The following is a 15,972-nucleotide window of genomic DNA, read 5'->3' on the forward strand; positions in this document are numbered from 1 at the left end:
GTACCTTGGCATTACTGCTTTGCTTTCTAAGCCCAGCAGCACTCTGTTGGTTTGGGAGGATATCAGCTTGCTTTTCATTGGTGGGCAAACAGAAAAGCACTGATTTTCTTTTACTAGCAGGTGGGTTTCTCAGGATCCTAAGCATCATGGGGTGGGGGTGGGGTGGCGGTGCGGTGGGGAGCAGATTGCCCTGCTGTTGCGGGGGAGGGGCTGGCAGTGGTACCTGCTGCAGGACGCTGGCCGTGAACTGCATGGCCTGGTGGTGCTGCTCCTCCAGCATGTCCATGTGCAGGTCGTCCAGAAAGTCGTTCCTGTCGTCATCCAGCCAACCCTCGTCCAGCTGGGGAGAGGCAGGCGCCCACACAGGCTTCAGAAGAGGCCCTTTTTGCTTCCGTTTTATTTATTTTTAGGAAAGGACATTACCTTGGGGAATCACATTTCTAGGCTTCCTCCAGGAGTCATCCCAATGCAGTCTGCCTGTTGTTTGACTCTGCGAACGTCACTGACCCCATCCTCAAGGTAAAGCCCCCTCCCACCCTACACATGTCCAGGGGCGGGGCTGTGGCCCGCTTTACTGCTGCAGGGTCAAGTGCCTGCATGCACCTCAGCTACTTTCAGCGAAGGAGGCCACCGAGTTAGGGGCTCAGAGGGCCGCAGCCCTGGCTCCTCTCCTGCTGGTAGGCCCACACCCAAGCTTAGCAGGCCCCAAGGAGAAAGCATGGGCAGTTCGGGACAGAGTTCTTTCTGATGAACAAAGGGAGGTCTGCTAACTACCTATTAGTCTTGGGCAAGAGCCTGCCACCTTTACCAGGCTCTTGTCTCTTTTGCTTGTAAAGAGCAGACTAGTAGGGGGTCTGAGATCTACAGACCTGGCCTGCAGCTGTACCTCCGACCATACACAACCCCCAAAGCCAGTCACATTTCTTACTTGGCCCTTTAGTCTGCTTCGTAATGTTTCTTTTGCTTTTTAAAAGTAAAAACTGTATTACGGGTGAGATGTACATCATGATGATTTGATATGCATAGTGGAATAATGACTACAGTCAATTAACATATCATCTCACAGTTACTATTTAGTGTGTGTGATGAGAATACCTGAACTTTACTCCTAGCAAATTTCCAGTAGTCATTACGGTGTTGGTAACTATACTCATCATGCTGTACGTTTGTCCCACTCTGCCACTGTAAATGAGACCCACACAGAAGTGGTCAGGGTCTTGGGCAGTCAAACATTTTGATGAGCATGACCCTGGCTGTGTTTTTTTTTCCGTGCCGTTATGTTTCCTCCTCTTTTCCTTCATTACACTCCCTGCATTAATGAAGCTTCTGGGCATGCAGTGTAAATGCCAAGGTGGATAGCTGCACCATCCTTAAAAGGCCAAAGCAAGAGATAGATTGGAAGTCAGATTACCTTTTCGGGGCACAGGGTACCTTCAAGTTCCGATTCAATATATTTTCTGCAGGGCAGGAACTCTGTTGGTGATTTTAGAACTACAGACTATGTGCTGGAAGCCACCTTACCTGGAGTTCAGGCCTGGCAATTAGCAGTGAGAAGTTCTTGTTTTCTTCACTGGTTAGCAGAGCCACAGCCTCCTCACGATTCTGTACCTCTATCCCATTAATCTACAAAGAAAAAGGTGGAGGGGTGGACGGTAGCATGATTAGATTGTGCAAAACAGTTGTCTACTGTTTCAAGCCTGTATCCATTGCCCAAGCACAGCTGGAACAGAGAACTTCAGGCAGGCTGAAAAGAATGCTGGTTTTCACAAGGAAAGGCCTTGTTCAGTCTGGTGAACTCTCTCACTGTAGAAGACAGCCTCCAGAGGAGTAATTCACAAGATGAGGCGTGTGAATAGGAGTAACTGGGACTCCAGAAGGCAGCACTGAGAGAGACCGCAGTGTTGTGAAGAGGGAAAGCATCTAAGCAATTTAACAAGACAGAACTAAATATACTCAGGCAGAAGTATATACTAAAGCACGACTACTGATATTTTTTAAAAATAAGCAATGAAAAGAACAAAAGAAGCAATGGTCTGATGTGAATATGATAGAATTATTTAGGGTGTTTTGTGTTCCAAGTTTGACACCAACTTCTTTAGGTGGGACATAAAGTCAGATAAGTTCATCTGTACCATTTTTCTAGGTTATACATATAAACAGTATTATACAATACTTGTATTTATACAATCTCACCATCACACCTGATCCCTCTCTTGCAGGATTTTTGCTTCCTGTCCTGGCTCCTTTGAGCTCTGCTTGTCTGAAGGTCTCAGCTCCAGGGGACACAGCAGTGGTCCCACTTATGAGCTGGAAGACTGAGCCTTCCATCTGAGTCTTATGCCTTATAACAGCAAAGGGCGTCATGGATCTTGGTTAACAAGGGCAAGTGTGGTTTCTGCAGCACAGTGAAGGCAGAGAGGGCAGGTAAGGAACTCAGGGTTTCCATACCCAGTGGTAGATGCTTGTGGAAAACTAAAGCAACTGAAAAAGCAGTTACTACTGAGGATTCAGCCCCTTTAGGAATGAAAGTTGGTTTGAAGTCCAGGGAAGTATAGAATAAGCAGTGGAAAAAGAAATGAAAATTACTTAGTGAGGTATGTAGTGATAGATATAAACACAGTGAATTATAAATGAGAAGACAGGAATGAGCAGAAGTACAAGGTAAGCCTTCTACCCATAAAAAAACCATCTCAATTTCTGTGAGATTTTAAAAAGGCCATAATAGAACTGCCATATGATCCAGAAATCCCAATCCTGGGCATATATATTCAGACCAAACACTAATGCAAAAAGATACATGTATCCCTATGTTCATGGGGCTTCCCTGGTGGCTCAGACGGTAAAGCGTCTGCCTGCAATGTGGGAGACGTGGGTTTGATCCCTGGGTCGGGAAGATCCCCTGGAGAAGAAAATGGCAACCCAATCTAGTACTCTTGCCTGGAAAATTCCATGGACAGAGGAGCCTTATAGGCTACAGTCCATGGGATCACAAAGAATCAGACATGACTGAGCGACTTCACTTCACTATGTTCATAGCAGCACTCTTTACAAGAGCTAGGACTTGGAAGCAACTTACTGTCCAGCAACAGAGGAAGGAATAAAGATGTGGAACATATGTACAAGGGAGTATGTCTCAGCCCTAAGAAGGAAAGAAATTGTGTCATTTGGAGGACCTAGAGATGATCATATAGAGTAAGTTAGAAAAACCAATGTCATATATTAATTCATGCCTGTGGGAACTAGAACAATGGTAGAGATGAACTTATCTGCAATACAGTAGTAGAGAAACAGATGTAGAGAACAAACGAATGGACACCAAGAGGGGAAGGGGTGGGGTGGGATGAATTGGGATTGAGATGTGCACACTATTGATACTATGTATGAGATAGGTAACGAGTGAGCACCTACAGCACACGGGACTCAGTGCCCTGTGGGGACACAGGGGATGTAGGTGCACGTATAGCTCCACAGCAGAAATGAACAACATTGTAAAGAACTAAATGCCAATGAAAGTCTGACAGATAAACTGATAGAGAGGTGGTACTTACATACAATGGAATATTACTCAGCCATAAAAAGAATGAAACATAAGCCATCTGCAGCAACATGGATGCAGCTATTAATAGATATTATCATACTCAGTGAAGTAGGTCAGAGAGAGAGACATGAATACCGTATGATGGCTTCTATGTGGTATCTAAACTATGACACAAATGAAGCTATTTATAAAGCAGAAACAGATTGAGAGATGTAGGAATAGACTGCTATTTGGCCAGGAGAAAGGAGAGGAATGGGTTGTTGAAGTTTGTATATGTAACGGCTAAAATAACAGGGTCCTACTGTATAGCACAGGGAACTGTATTCAATATCCTGTAATAAACCATAAAGGAACACATTTTAAAGCAACCACACATCAACAAAAGATGTTATCTGGTTTTTAATTTTTTTAACAATTAAAAACAGACTAGCTACAAGAGGAACAAATGGTTTATTTTATGTTAATTTTTATTGCAGCACAGTTGCTTTAAAACGCCGTGTTAGCTCCCACCGCACAGAAGGACTCCGCAGTGCACATGTGCACCTCCCCTCCCATCTAGGCCGCCACAGGGCAGCAAGTCCAGTTTCCTGTGCTATACAGGAGGTTCTTATTAGTTCTCTAGTCTATACCTCGTATTGGTGGATATGTGTCTATCCCAGTCTCTCAATCTCTCCTATCCTCCCCTTCCCCCTTGAAATGCATGTATTCTCTACATCTGTGTCTCTGTATTCAGATGGCCTCATTTCGACTCCAGAGAACAACAGATATCGTTTACAGATAAAGTACTCTTAAAAGCCATTCTATATAGTAGTTACCTGCTGAGTCTGAAAGTTTAAAAGACTGCTTAAAGTTGAAATGCTTGGCCCAAAATGAATCCTTCAGAGAAAGCTAACATGAGCATTATTTGGGGTCACGAGAACTGTTGACCTGATCTGGCCTGTGTTGTCTTTGGTCCAGAGAGGAGGACGGAGTGAGATGAGCTGACTTGTACGGTGTAAGGCGCAGGGGCGGCTTGCCTGTTTAGATGGGGCCTCCTCTCTCCCGTTTGTCTCAGGCCCCACCATGCCCTGTGTCCTGGTGTTTTCCAGAGCTGGGACTTCGGCTCTAATTTAACTGGTCTGCCTCACCACACATCTAGTTTTGCGATACTGATAGCTATTTGTTAACTTCTGCATTTTAACCCTAAAGCTATGATCTGAAGCAGTCTGCATTTTAGTGAAGGAACAGAGGATGCTGACCTACCTGGATAATGCGGTCTCCTTCTCGGATGCGCCCGTCCTTGGCCGCGATGCTGTTAGGGTCAATCTGAAACACACGGCACTGAGTGGGTAACTCAGACATGCACGAAAATAAACAAGAGCACTGTCCAAAATCTGCCTCTGTCTAACACGCCATCATGCTCATCCCTCTGTTTTTGTTTTACAGAGAAATAAACAGGACTCCAGTGTCGTGCAAGGAGACACAAACATGGACTGATACGTTTCCAAGCCCTTTGCAGGCCATGGTCCTGGACTCTTGCCCCATAACCCTGCTGACCCTGCCCACCTGAGGGGATGCAGAGGCAAGGAAACAGTTGTTCCACCCAGAGAGGAAAAGCAAATGTGCTGGCCTACAGGTGAAAGGGTACCTTTCATTATGTGGTCTAGCAGCCATATTCATTATTTTGCCAAATGTGTATATTAAATTTTGGAAAGGAACTTTACGAATAGAATCTAGTTGAGACAAGTGGCATTGCACTTTAGAGAGAGACCCCCAAATGCAGCAGTGGTGGGCCAGCTTAAGCTTAGTGGACGAAGTCTACTCAACGGGATGGGCAGAAAGCCTAGTAGTCACATCCCTGGGTTCATCCCATCGAGATGGATTTTATTTCCTGATAGAATGGGGCTTGTGTGCTAATAAAGATGGGCTGCATGGTGAGGTATCCATACTGAAATCATCTGCTTTGCATTGGCTTCTCTGGGAAGATGAAAATAACTTCCGTCTATGTATTGGATTCATCAAAAAGTTCATTTGCGTTTTTCCATGGCATCTGATGGAAAAACCCAAGTGAATTTTTGGGCCAACCCAATACTTTGAAGTTGCACTGTGAACTCAATGATACACATTCTAGCAAAAGAAAATGACTCCCTCCCCCATCTCACTTAGTGAACTGGAAATGGGAAATGGGAATCTACTTTTCCCTCGGGGTTGAATACACAAAACCAAGTAAACGGCTCCATTTTATGGCCGATTTGCAGGCTTCTGAAGGGTAATTTTGCCTTATGCGCCAACATTAGAACTTAACCCCTATGTAGGGTAGTTCCATGGAGTGTGATAAAGGGGACAAAGAAATCTGCCTGTGTCTTTCCAAAGACATCTCAATAAGCCAGAGCTGCTCAACACATTAAAAGGAAAGAAAGAATACAGCCTCTGTGTCCTGCTATGATAGTTATAAAAAGTGAGCCTCAATACCTCGCTTATATAGATGCCAATGTCATCTTCATCATCTGTCCGGTAGCACACCGTGAGACCCAGCTTGTCCTGGCTGTTCATTCTGTAGAGATCCACCTCCTAGACAAAGAAAAGGGCATTCCCTGTGAGACTCCAACAGGCAGTGATGGCTGGGAGGACGTCAGATGTTTTAAAAAACATTTTGTTTAAATGATGAACTGGATTTCTTTGCATTTGCTGTGGGCAGAGCAGTTAACTTACTAAACAAAAGGTGATTATAGGCAAGAGATCAATGCCTAGGGCATTTCTGACCTTTCAGTCAATATAGAGTCATTTTGAAAATAGTTATTTTATTGATCCCACCAAAGAAAAATTATCCATATTTCACTCAGCATCGAGACTTCTGGGGTCGGCCTTTTCAAAAGCATTCTTTCAATGTCTGCCACCAACGAGAATATTTCCAAACCCCAAACCATCCAGCCATTTCAGTACAAATGTTTCCAATGTGTTTGGTTAGATTATTTCATGTTGCATTCCCTTAATATGTGCAGTAATAGAACTTGCAAACAGATTACACATAAATTGATCCAAGGAAGGACGGTAACGTGATAGCATGCAATTAATGCTTTCCACAACAGCTGTGATATTTACAGTCGAGAAATTAGTTTCAGACGCTATTACAACAAATTAAATAAGATAAAAGCGAAGCGAGCCCAAATGTGAGACACATGGGCACACGCAGCGCCACTGTATTTGACAATTAAACTGTGCTTCGGAATGAAGTCTCAACTTTGAAAACGGTTGGAGCCTTGGGAACAAGAGGCTTGGTTCTCTGAAAGCGTTCCCAGGCTCCGTCTCCCCGCACTGCCGGCCGCCCAGGCAAGACTCCACAGCACCGGGGTACAGGCCTGTGCCAGGGGCCGCCTGCTGGTAAGTCTCCAGGCAGACCCCCTGGCCCGGTGTTCAGTGCTAGCTGCTTACTAACCAGGAGGGGCTCTGAGATGGGGCCTGTCTCTGGGACTATTTCCTCACTCCTGGCTCTTCTTGGATGGTGGTGAGGATATGGTGGTTTCTGTAGTGACGCTCAAAGCAGTTATGTAGCAGACACTCCTGAACCCCCTTCCCCGGTGCCCAATACCACGAACACTTTCTAGGTGGAAGAACTGGAGGCCCTAAGGCCCTGTGAACAAGGAAAACAGAGGTGCCCTGAGGGTGGTCACGTGATGGGGCCACCAGGCCAGTGTGGGGAGCTTGGATTTTACTTCAGCATCCTGGGAAGCCTTGAGCAACTTTTAAGTGAAGATTGCCAAGCTCTGGTTGATACCTTCAGCAGGCTTTATGGCTGATGTCGAGCATAAAGTGCTGCTGACGAGTTGGGGCTCTGAGCGCAGCTCCCAGCTCTTTCTAGCAGCTTCACCATAGGGTTCTGTGGGCTTGTGACTGTATCTTACGCCTGCTTCCTCACTGGGGCATGTCATCGTGCCGCTTGGACAGGCTGAAGAGTGGCTGAGACAAGACGGCCGAGCTCCCGGCACGTCGCCTGGCCCAGAGCAGGTCTACAGGAAACAGTGAGGATGACGACTGTGGGCAGGTGGTGTCCTAGCCGAAGTCACTGCAGTTATTTCTAGCCAAGTGTGTATGTTTCTCACGTCCCCCCACCCCCAATTAAGATAATTTTATTTTCTGAATATTGACATGTTAATTAATTCAGTGACTTCCTCATTAAAGCTTCAGCAATCTGGTATATTACCCAGAAATGAAATCCTATTATCTTTCCCTGTGTTTGGAGGAAAAGACTAAGCAATCACAGGCGGCACAGGTTTAACCGCAAGGGCGCATTCTTTACAGATCCTGTGGAATAGCCCATTTGCACACCGCCCACATAGTGGTCTCACAGCATCCTCACGTTTCAACCGCATGCCCAAGTCTCCACCTCAGGTCACACTTCATTGGGCGACAGACAAAGGGAAGATTTGCTCCATTTTAGCGCTTCCTAACAGGTAATGTGGGCTGCCCTGGTGGTTCAGCAGTAAGGGACCCACCTGCCAATGCAGGAGACGTGGATTCGATCCCTGGATCGGGAAGATCCCCTGGAGAAGGAAATGGCAACCCACTCCAGTATTCTTGCCTGGAGAATCCCATGGACAGAGGAGCCTGGCGGGCTACAGTCCCATGGGATCCTAGAAGAGTCGGACATGACTAAACCACCACTACAAGAGGTGGTGGAAATCCGTGGGATTTCATGACGACTTGTTCGGGTCCAAATGTACCACTGCCGCCCCTGAGCCCCGGCTTCATGGTAGAAAGAAGCCAGCTGGTTCTGGAACAAGAACATGTGCAACCAAAGCAGGGAGAAGGGTAACTGGAGAGGTTTTAAGAAGCAACTAAGAAAAACAACAAATACTGTGATATGACTTCTATCAGAGTAAAAAATCATAATACAGGTTATAGTTTTCATATAATGATCGACCACCAAGGGGGATAGCTCTTAAGAAAGATCAAAAGGTACGAGAGCTCTGCTGGGCTTCATTCTAATAGGATGTGAAGTATGCGTCAGGGTCATGATGAGGTAAGGGCAGAAACCGAGGGTAGGGTTTGGAATCTTTTATAGTACTGAGACACTGCCCTGATAGCTAAGGATAAGATTTTCAGACTTGTCTCATTGACTAAGGCTTAAGACTGGGTATTACTGAGCTGAAGAGGCAAGGGGGGAGCTATATAGAGTCTTGCTTTGGTAGAATCACATATATTGGTCAGTGACATGTTAAAAATTTAACCAGCCACCTAACCTGGCCATCCTGGACTTTCACCACTGTTAGTCTGAGAAGCATGACTGTAACACACATCTAGAATTGAGGGCTCCATTTAAGAACCCAGGAAAGTGAAATGTCTGGAACTGATGTCTTGGGGGAAAAACAGCATGATGTGCTAAGAGTATTCAAGTAGGAAATAGGAAGACTCATAAGGAATGTGAGAGATGGAGGTCTGATGTGTTAAAAAATAAAGATATTCATTTGGCCTAATGCCAGTAATGTAAGCAGTGTGAAATCTACAATCAGTATGATTTTGATAAAAACCTAACTTGAAAATCATTTCTACTCCATTTTCATCAATATTTTGATTGCCAGATAGTTGAACAATTACTTATTGAAGTGGACACTAGTTCATATTGCTACTGGTGGGATGATTTCTTTCTCTGGACTTTCCCCTTCTGATTCTTCCAATTTCTTCCAACAGGTCTGTTACTTTTATAACCAGAAAGAACTTTCTCAGAACAAATTCCCAAAGACAAATGCACCCGATGTTCACTGGAGCACTGTTTACAACAGCCAAGACATGGAAGCCACCAAAAGATGCATTGACTGACGAATGGATAAACAAGATATGGCACATTATACAATGGACTATGACTCGGCGATTGAAAAAAAAAACTGAACTAATACCTTTTCTAGCAAAATGGATGAGCCTGGAGATGATCATACTAAGCAAATGGAGTCAGAGAATGACATATAGCCTATCAAAATACAGAGTCACAACTTTAGAAGACAAACTCATGGTCCCCAAAGGGAAAAGGTGGGTGGTGGGGAGGGAGGGATAAGTTAGGAGGCAACTGGGATTAACGTGTACCCAGTGATACATGTGAAACAGATAATCAGCAAGGACCTGCTGTACGGCACAGGGAACGCAACGCTCTGTAATAACCTATATGGGAAAATAACCCAAAAAGATTGACTTTATGTATATGTATAAATCAATCACTTGGCTGTACCCCTAAAATAAACACAACACTGTAAGTCAACTACATTCCAATATAAAATAAACAATCTAAAAAGAAAAATAAAGACAAGTCAGTGATACTTCCCTCGGGCCTTGGTGACCTGGGCTGCTGTCACGTCCTTGGAGCCTGAGGAACCTTGGGTCCAGAGGGCACCACTGTGGTGGAAATAAAGAGGCTGGGGAGGACGGGCCTGCAAACGAGCCCCACTTGGACCTGGACTGCCCCATCCCGCGTGGACAGGACTCCAATCTCCAGATGCAGGTGGGTCCTCCTACAGCTCAGCCAAGCCTAGTGCACAAAAGGACAGTGGACCTCTGGGCCACAAGAGCTCAGAAAAGTACCTGCTCTCCAAGTCTCCTGGTGCAGCTGCTCCCCTGGCAGCCCCTTCCTTGGAGTTGCCCCACTAAAGTACGACAGTATCCTCAGCATCTCAGTTATGGGAGGGCTTGGGATTGTCTTGGGGGTACATGGTAAGGGAAAAGAAGTACCCAGACATAAGCCCTGGGGTCTTTTTTCTGGCCCATTTCACTGGAATCTACAAACCAGGAACACAACTTTATCTTGGATGCCTGATGCCCAAATAACCTGAATGGGGCATCAAGAAGTGCTGTCGCCCGTGGACATTTCCTGTAACAACAACTTGAAAACCTGTGCTGGGGGTACTTCATAGTCACAAGGCCTGCGGGGCTGTAAAAGACATCTGGCCTCCAGAAATGTTATGGTGGAGTAGGTAACTGAAAAAATGCTAACCAGGGAGGACCTTCAAGAAGCCGGCTTTGAGAGGTAAAGTCAACATACGCTTTTTGGATATTTTTGTTTTTTTGAAAACACTTAAAATGATGCTCTACATTGTTAATTATTTGATAACTGCAAATCAAAACTACAAGGTGGTATCACCTCACACCAGTCAGAAGAGTCATCACCAAAAAGTCTACAAGCAATACATTCTGGAGAGGGAGGGCATGGAGAAAAGGGAACCCTCCTACAGTGTTTTTGGGAAGATAAATTGTTAACAGCCATGATGGGAAAATGATACGGGGATTCCTTAAAAAACTAGAGCTACCGCATGTGTCGGTCACACTTCTGGGCCTCTGTGTGGAGGAAAACCGTAATTTGAAAAGACACTTGCATCCCAACGTTCACTGCAGCACTATTTACAATAGCCAAGACATGCAGGGAGCCAAAGTGTCTGCTGTCAGAGGGATGCATGGGTGGGTAAAGAAGCTGTGGTACATATATACAACGGAATGTGACTTAGCCATAAAAAAGAATGAAATAATGCCTTTTCCAGCAACGTGGATGGACCTGGACATGACCATACTAAGTGAAGGAGCTCAGACAGAGGACAAATAGCCTGTGATATCACTCGTAGGTGCTATCTAGTCGAAACAAATGAGCATATTTCCAAAACAGAAACAAACTCACAGAGAATCAACTTATGGCTACCAGTTGGGAGGGATCCGGGGGAGGGATAGATTGGGAGTCTGGGTTTGACATGTATACACGTCTATGTTGAAAACAGATAACCAAAAGGGACCTGGCATGGCACAGGGAACTTGGCTCAGTATTTTGTAATATCCTCAACAATTTGGAAAAAAAGAGATACTTGTATATGTATAGCTGAAGTACTTTGCTATACATCTGAAAATAACATTGTTATTCAACTATAATATAAAATTTAAAAAATTTTTTAAACATTTATAGAAGTTCAGAAAAGCACAAAGAGGACTTCCCTGGTGCCTCAGTGGTAACGAGTCTGCCTGCCAATGCAGGAGACCTGGTTTCGATTCCCCGATCCGGGAAGATCCCACGGGCCGCAGAGCAGCTAAACCCGTGCGGCACAGCTATTGAGCCGGTGCCCTAGAGCCTGTGCTCCGCAACGAGAGAGGCCACTGCAGTGAGAAGCCTTGAGCGCCACAACCGGAGTAGGCCTGCTTGCCACAACCACAGAAAAGCCCGCAGAGCAACAAAGACAAGCACAGCCAAAACTGAAAGTTTAATAAAGAGTGCAGAGAACGGAATGATGGTTTATATTAACATGTGGAATCTCTTGGCATTTAAAAAAAAGGCACATGATACGACTTCGCTGTGGAAACTCCCATTTCCAGAGACTGGTCCCCCACCATAGAGAAGAGCCTAGTTGCTAATGGTTAAGCATGAGAGCTCTTGTCTTCAGGAGCTCTGGAAACACAGTGTAAGAGCTGAAACTGTCTTGGGATTTGTATAGATTTTGAATTTACTTTGGCTGCTCATAAAGAAGATTACAGTAATGCAATAATAATTGAATAATGAATTGTACAGAAAGAGTAGTGTCTTTATCTATTATGTACTGTACATGGTAGATGCTCAACAAAATTGAAAGACTTAGCTTGAGAGTCCAAGGCAGACTAAAGATCCAAATAAAAAATAAACTTGGCTCTGCCAATTGCAAGTCAGGCTGCCCTGGGAAAGTCATTTCACCTCTCTGAAACTTCTCAGCTAATCTTATCCCCAGAGACAGCATTTTGGAGCTCAGTGGAAACTGCTATTCTTCAGACTAACTAGGTGACTTGTAAATTCTTAACATTTCATTCTCACTCCAAGCTAGAGGTAAAGGCTTAGACGATTGAGCACATCACGGAAAGCATAGGTGTCATCAATACGTACTATCTCTGAGGATGGAGATACGATCACAAAGACGACCATTAATCAAACTGGTATGAATAATGTATTACCATTACCTGGATTACAGCTCCCCCACCACTGTTGTCCTGTTGCTCACTGGTCTAGATGGACTGCTGGATAAAAATGAACAGCTACGCCTGACATTTTAGATGAAATCGACACAACAGCTCAATTAAGAAAAGTAAGAGTGCCACTCCACCTTGGTTGATTCAAGCGTTTGGTTTCAACGGCAGCCACTTTAATCAGAGGGGAGGTCCCAGAGACGGACATTGGTGGCTTATTCATTTCAAGGAAGATTGGTTTCCCAAGTATAACTCTTAAGACCTTATGGATCCAGAAGTTCTGTGCATATTTCTAGAAATCCTCTACATGCTTTCTGTATTCGTGGCACCATGTGGGATATAGAGATGCCTCTAAAAAGACTGCACTTTCCTTCAAGGACCCTACATTTGAGGCTGGGTAACAAGGCCTTTATTCAACACATGTTGGCTGGGTGGCTGCCATCCGTAGGCACTGTCTGAGCAGGAGGATGGTCGTGCGGGGCCAGGGCTGCCTGAGAGTGGGAAGGAAGCTTCTCTGGAGATGAGCCATGCTGAGTGAGGCCAGGACCCGGGGGAGAAGAGCAGAGCTGGGGGAAGGTTCCGGACGCAGGGGAACAGGAGAAGGATGGGCAAGTGCCTACGAAACTGCGAGGGCAGTGAGACGGTTCCCTGGAGGCGCCCTGATGCTGTGCCTTCAAGGCTGCAGAGAAGCACATGGGTTGGCGGGGAAAGCCTGTATTTATTTCTAGGTGGCCTCACGTCCCTCGTGACCTACTGATGTTTCGCTCTGAGACCTGGTCCGGAGCTCATTTTAGTCCCCTTGTTGAAAGTGTAGCTCTCCTTTTCTGATCTCAAAATGACATCAGGACAGCAGAGGTGACGGCGGCCTCAGCCCGGCTAGGATGCCACCAACGGATCCACTGGGAAACGGAAACACTAGACTGAGGGAAATAAGCCTTCTTCAGATGTCTAGTTTCTTTCTTAATTGCCTATAGGAAGATCCAGAGCAGGTGTTCAGTACCTGAAAATTTATGGGTAATTATTTGGCGGCTCAACCCTCGGGCATACTTGGGTGTAATTCTTTTAACACTAAGCAGTTTCAAAATAACAGGGATTTGATGCTTACCTAAATATGATCATTTTGTGTACTTTAAAAGACAGAACATCTGTTTTTCTCTGTGTATTTGCTTCCATAACATCCCCAAACACTCATGTATTTTCCTCCTATATAATATCCATGGAAATAGTTATCTTTCAAAAGCTGCAGATGTTAATCTAATCCAACTGAGATGATGAACAGTTGAGACTGGCCCCCTATTCACAGCAAGGCTGGGTTGGTGGTGGGGGTGGGGGGGAGTACAACAGGCCGATGGGACTTCGAACCATCAACAACCTGTCTCTGCTAAGAAATCCTGTAAGGAAGTGGGGATGACAGTGCCCACCATTCCCCTTGAAAACCGGGTCTCCTTTCGGAAGCCCAGCTCTTGACTGGCTGCTGGTCATTAACCTTCTTGAACTGACCGGGCTGCCTCCCAAAGACACGCCTCCAAAAACAGAGCCTTCCTGGAGGTATAGACACTGTTTCCTCCTGGTGAGCCGCCCCAGGGAGGTTTAGGAAGAATCTCCCAGAGTCTTGACCTCTGATCTGAGGACGGGCCGCTCATCCAAAACCAGCAGGTTTGCTTTAGGAGATGGCACTTAGTAAACAGAAATAACCTGGAAACATCTAAGCTGCTATCAACAGAAGTCCCTGCGTAAAAGCTGTCTTCCTGCCTGGTGTGGACTCAATGTACCTCATGGTAACTGCTCAAAGGAGCTACAGATGGAGAGTGGCCACTGTCTTGTTCTCTAGATGAAAAACTCGTGTCTAAGCTAACAGCTAGAAACCAAAGTAGGTACTAGGAGCTCCTGAAGGGCTAGCAGGGTGACGACTTCCTGATTTTGCATTTCTAGTGCCAAACTAGATATCTAATGTAAGATGCTCAGTAAAAGCAGATGAGCAGAAATGAACACAAGCACGCATGCAGACTCTCTGTGCTGCCTATGTATGAATGGGAAGAAGTCTGAGCCGAGTCCTGAATGTCCATGAGGGGTTTAGTCATCTCTAGTCCATGAGACCTCACTCTGCACAGATGGTGCGGGTGCTGTCAAGATGCTGGGAGGCACAGCATCACACCGCAGGGAAGGAAGCTCACAAAGCCTCAATCACGTGACCTGTGACAAGGGCAGGTGGAAGCGGGGCTTATCTGGGCCCGTGGCCTTCAGGTCAGGGCCCCTGGGACCTCACCACATGCACGGGAGCACCTGGAGGGCTTGGTAAAATGCAGACTCTGATTCTCTAGACCTGAGGGCCCAGATTCTGCATGTCTCACAACCCCTCAGGCGCTGCTGCCCCAGTTTTTGCATCACACTTTGAATAATGAGGCTCAAGGGAGGTGTTTCAGAGTGGCCCGCTCCAGTCCAAAGCAAGATGTTCTCAGTTCACGCAAAGAAAGTTACTTCCTTAGTTCAGGCAAAGAAAGTTACTTCGTTTAGGAAGAAAGACTCAATTTGGGCTAGTCTCAACACTTCTTTGATACCAACCTATCTCCTTAGACAAAGAGAAAGCAGCAGGAGGCAGTGGAGAGAATGGGCCCTGGGTGTCCAGCCCTCGGCGGCACCAGTGACAGGCTCTAGGATTTAACAACGCTGCCTCATGTCCACTGTGTTTACTGTACGGCACCTCACAGTCATGGAAACTCATGCTGAATTTTCTGCCTCAGCAAGTGATAAAGCATTTACTTTAAAATTTTCTTTAAATAAGCTGGGTTGAGTTAAAGGGAAAGAGAAAGCAAGCTGGTTCTGGTGGTATCTGGATACAGCCAGATGATATAAGGCAGATATGGCGGGAAATCAGTGACCCTCCAGAAACCACATGCACACTCTTAAGAGACAAGAGCATTTTTCCAGGGAGAGACCACAGCTTTCCATCAGATGCTCACAGGCATTAGAAACTCAGATGGCCGTAAAGAATCCACCACTGTAAGGCTGAGTGTAACTTAATACCAAGAATTGCAAAGTCTACACCTGAAATGGAGCAGGACTCTATGGGTCCTTGTACCCACGTCCTCTGCCTGCCTTCTGTCTGTGGAAAAACTTCAGCCAAAGAATTAGTTTACTCAGAGAAGTGACAACATGCAGAAACAAAGGAAATAGTCAAAGGAGACCAAATAATACTTCAGTCATTAAGCATAATCAAGGACTGGGAAAGAACCCTCTTGCCAATGCAGGAGACATAAGAGATGTGGGTACGACCCCTGGGTCAGGGAGATCCCCTGGAGGAGGGCAAGGCCACCCACACCAGTATTCTTGCCAGGAGAATCCCATGGACAGAGGGGCCTGGCGGGCGATGGTCCACAGGGCAGCAAAAAGTCAGACAGGACTGAAGTGACTTAACATACAAACACACAAGGATCTTTAGTTCCTTCTCAAGGGCTATAGATAATATTCTGAGCCATATCCTAGGATTCTGCCTTAGAGAT

The 15,972-nt window shown here is 45.7% G+C and overlaps 1 protein-coding gene and 1 long non-coding RNA gene across 3 annotated transcripts in view; one reads left to right on the forward strand and one right to left on the reverse strand.

Annotated features, from left to right (window-relative positions):
• The window catches only part of LOC122425106, a 250,164-nt gene extending 240,830 nt beyond the window's left edge, over positions 1 to 9,334 (forward strand). Inside the window, exons 5-6 of the long non-coding RNA XR_006264699.1 lie at positions 4,964 to 5,153; positions 9,206 to 9,334. This is a non-coding gene — a long non-coding RNA (uncharacterized LOC122425106). The remainder of the gene's footprint in view (positions 1 to 4,963; positions 5,154 to 9,205) is intronic.
• PDZRN3 (PDZ domain containing ring finger 3) overlaps positions 1 to 15,972 on the reverse strand; it is a 249,475-nt gene that overhangs the window by 2,879 nt on the left and 230,624 nt on the right. For both annotated transcript variants that reach the window (XM_043443438.1, XM_043443439.1), the window contains 4 exons: positions 5,990 to 6,088; positions 4,781 to 4,843; positions 1,522 to 1,623; positions 224 to 340 (listed from right to left, as the gene is read on the reverse strand). In XM_043443438.1, coding sequence (XP_043299373.1) covers positions 224 to 340; positions 1,522 to 1,623; positions 4,781 to 4,843; positions 5,990 to 6,088 — 381 coding nt within the window. The remainder of the gene's footprint in view (positions 1 to 223; positions 341 to 1,521; positions 1,624 to 4,780; positions 4,844 to 5,989; positions 6,089 to 15,972) is intronic.

This window comes from Cervus canadensis, chromosome 22 (assembly GCF_019320065.1).
Source record: "Cervus canadensis isolate Bull #8, Minnesota chromosome 22, ASM1932006v1, whole genome shotgun sequence".
Lineage (NCBI taxonomy): Eukaryota > Metazoa > Chordata > Mammalia > Artiodactyla > Cervidae > Cervus > Cervus canadensis.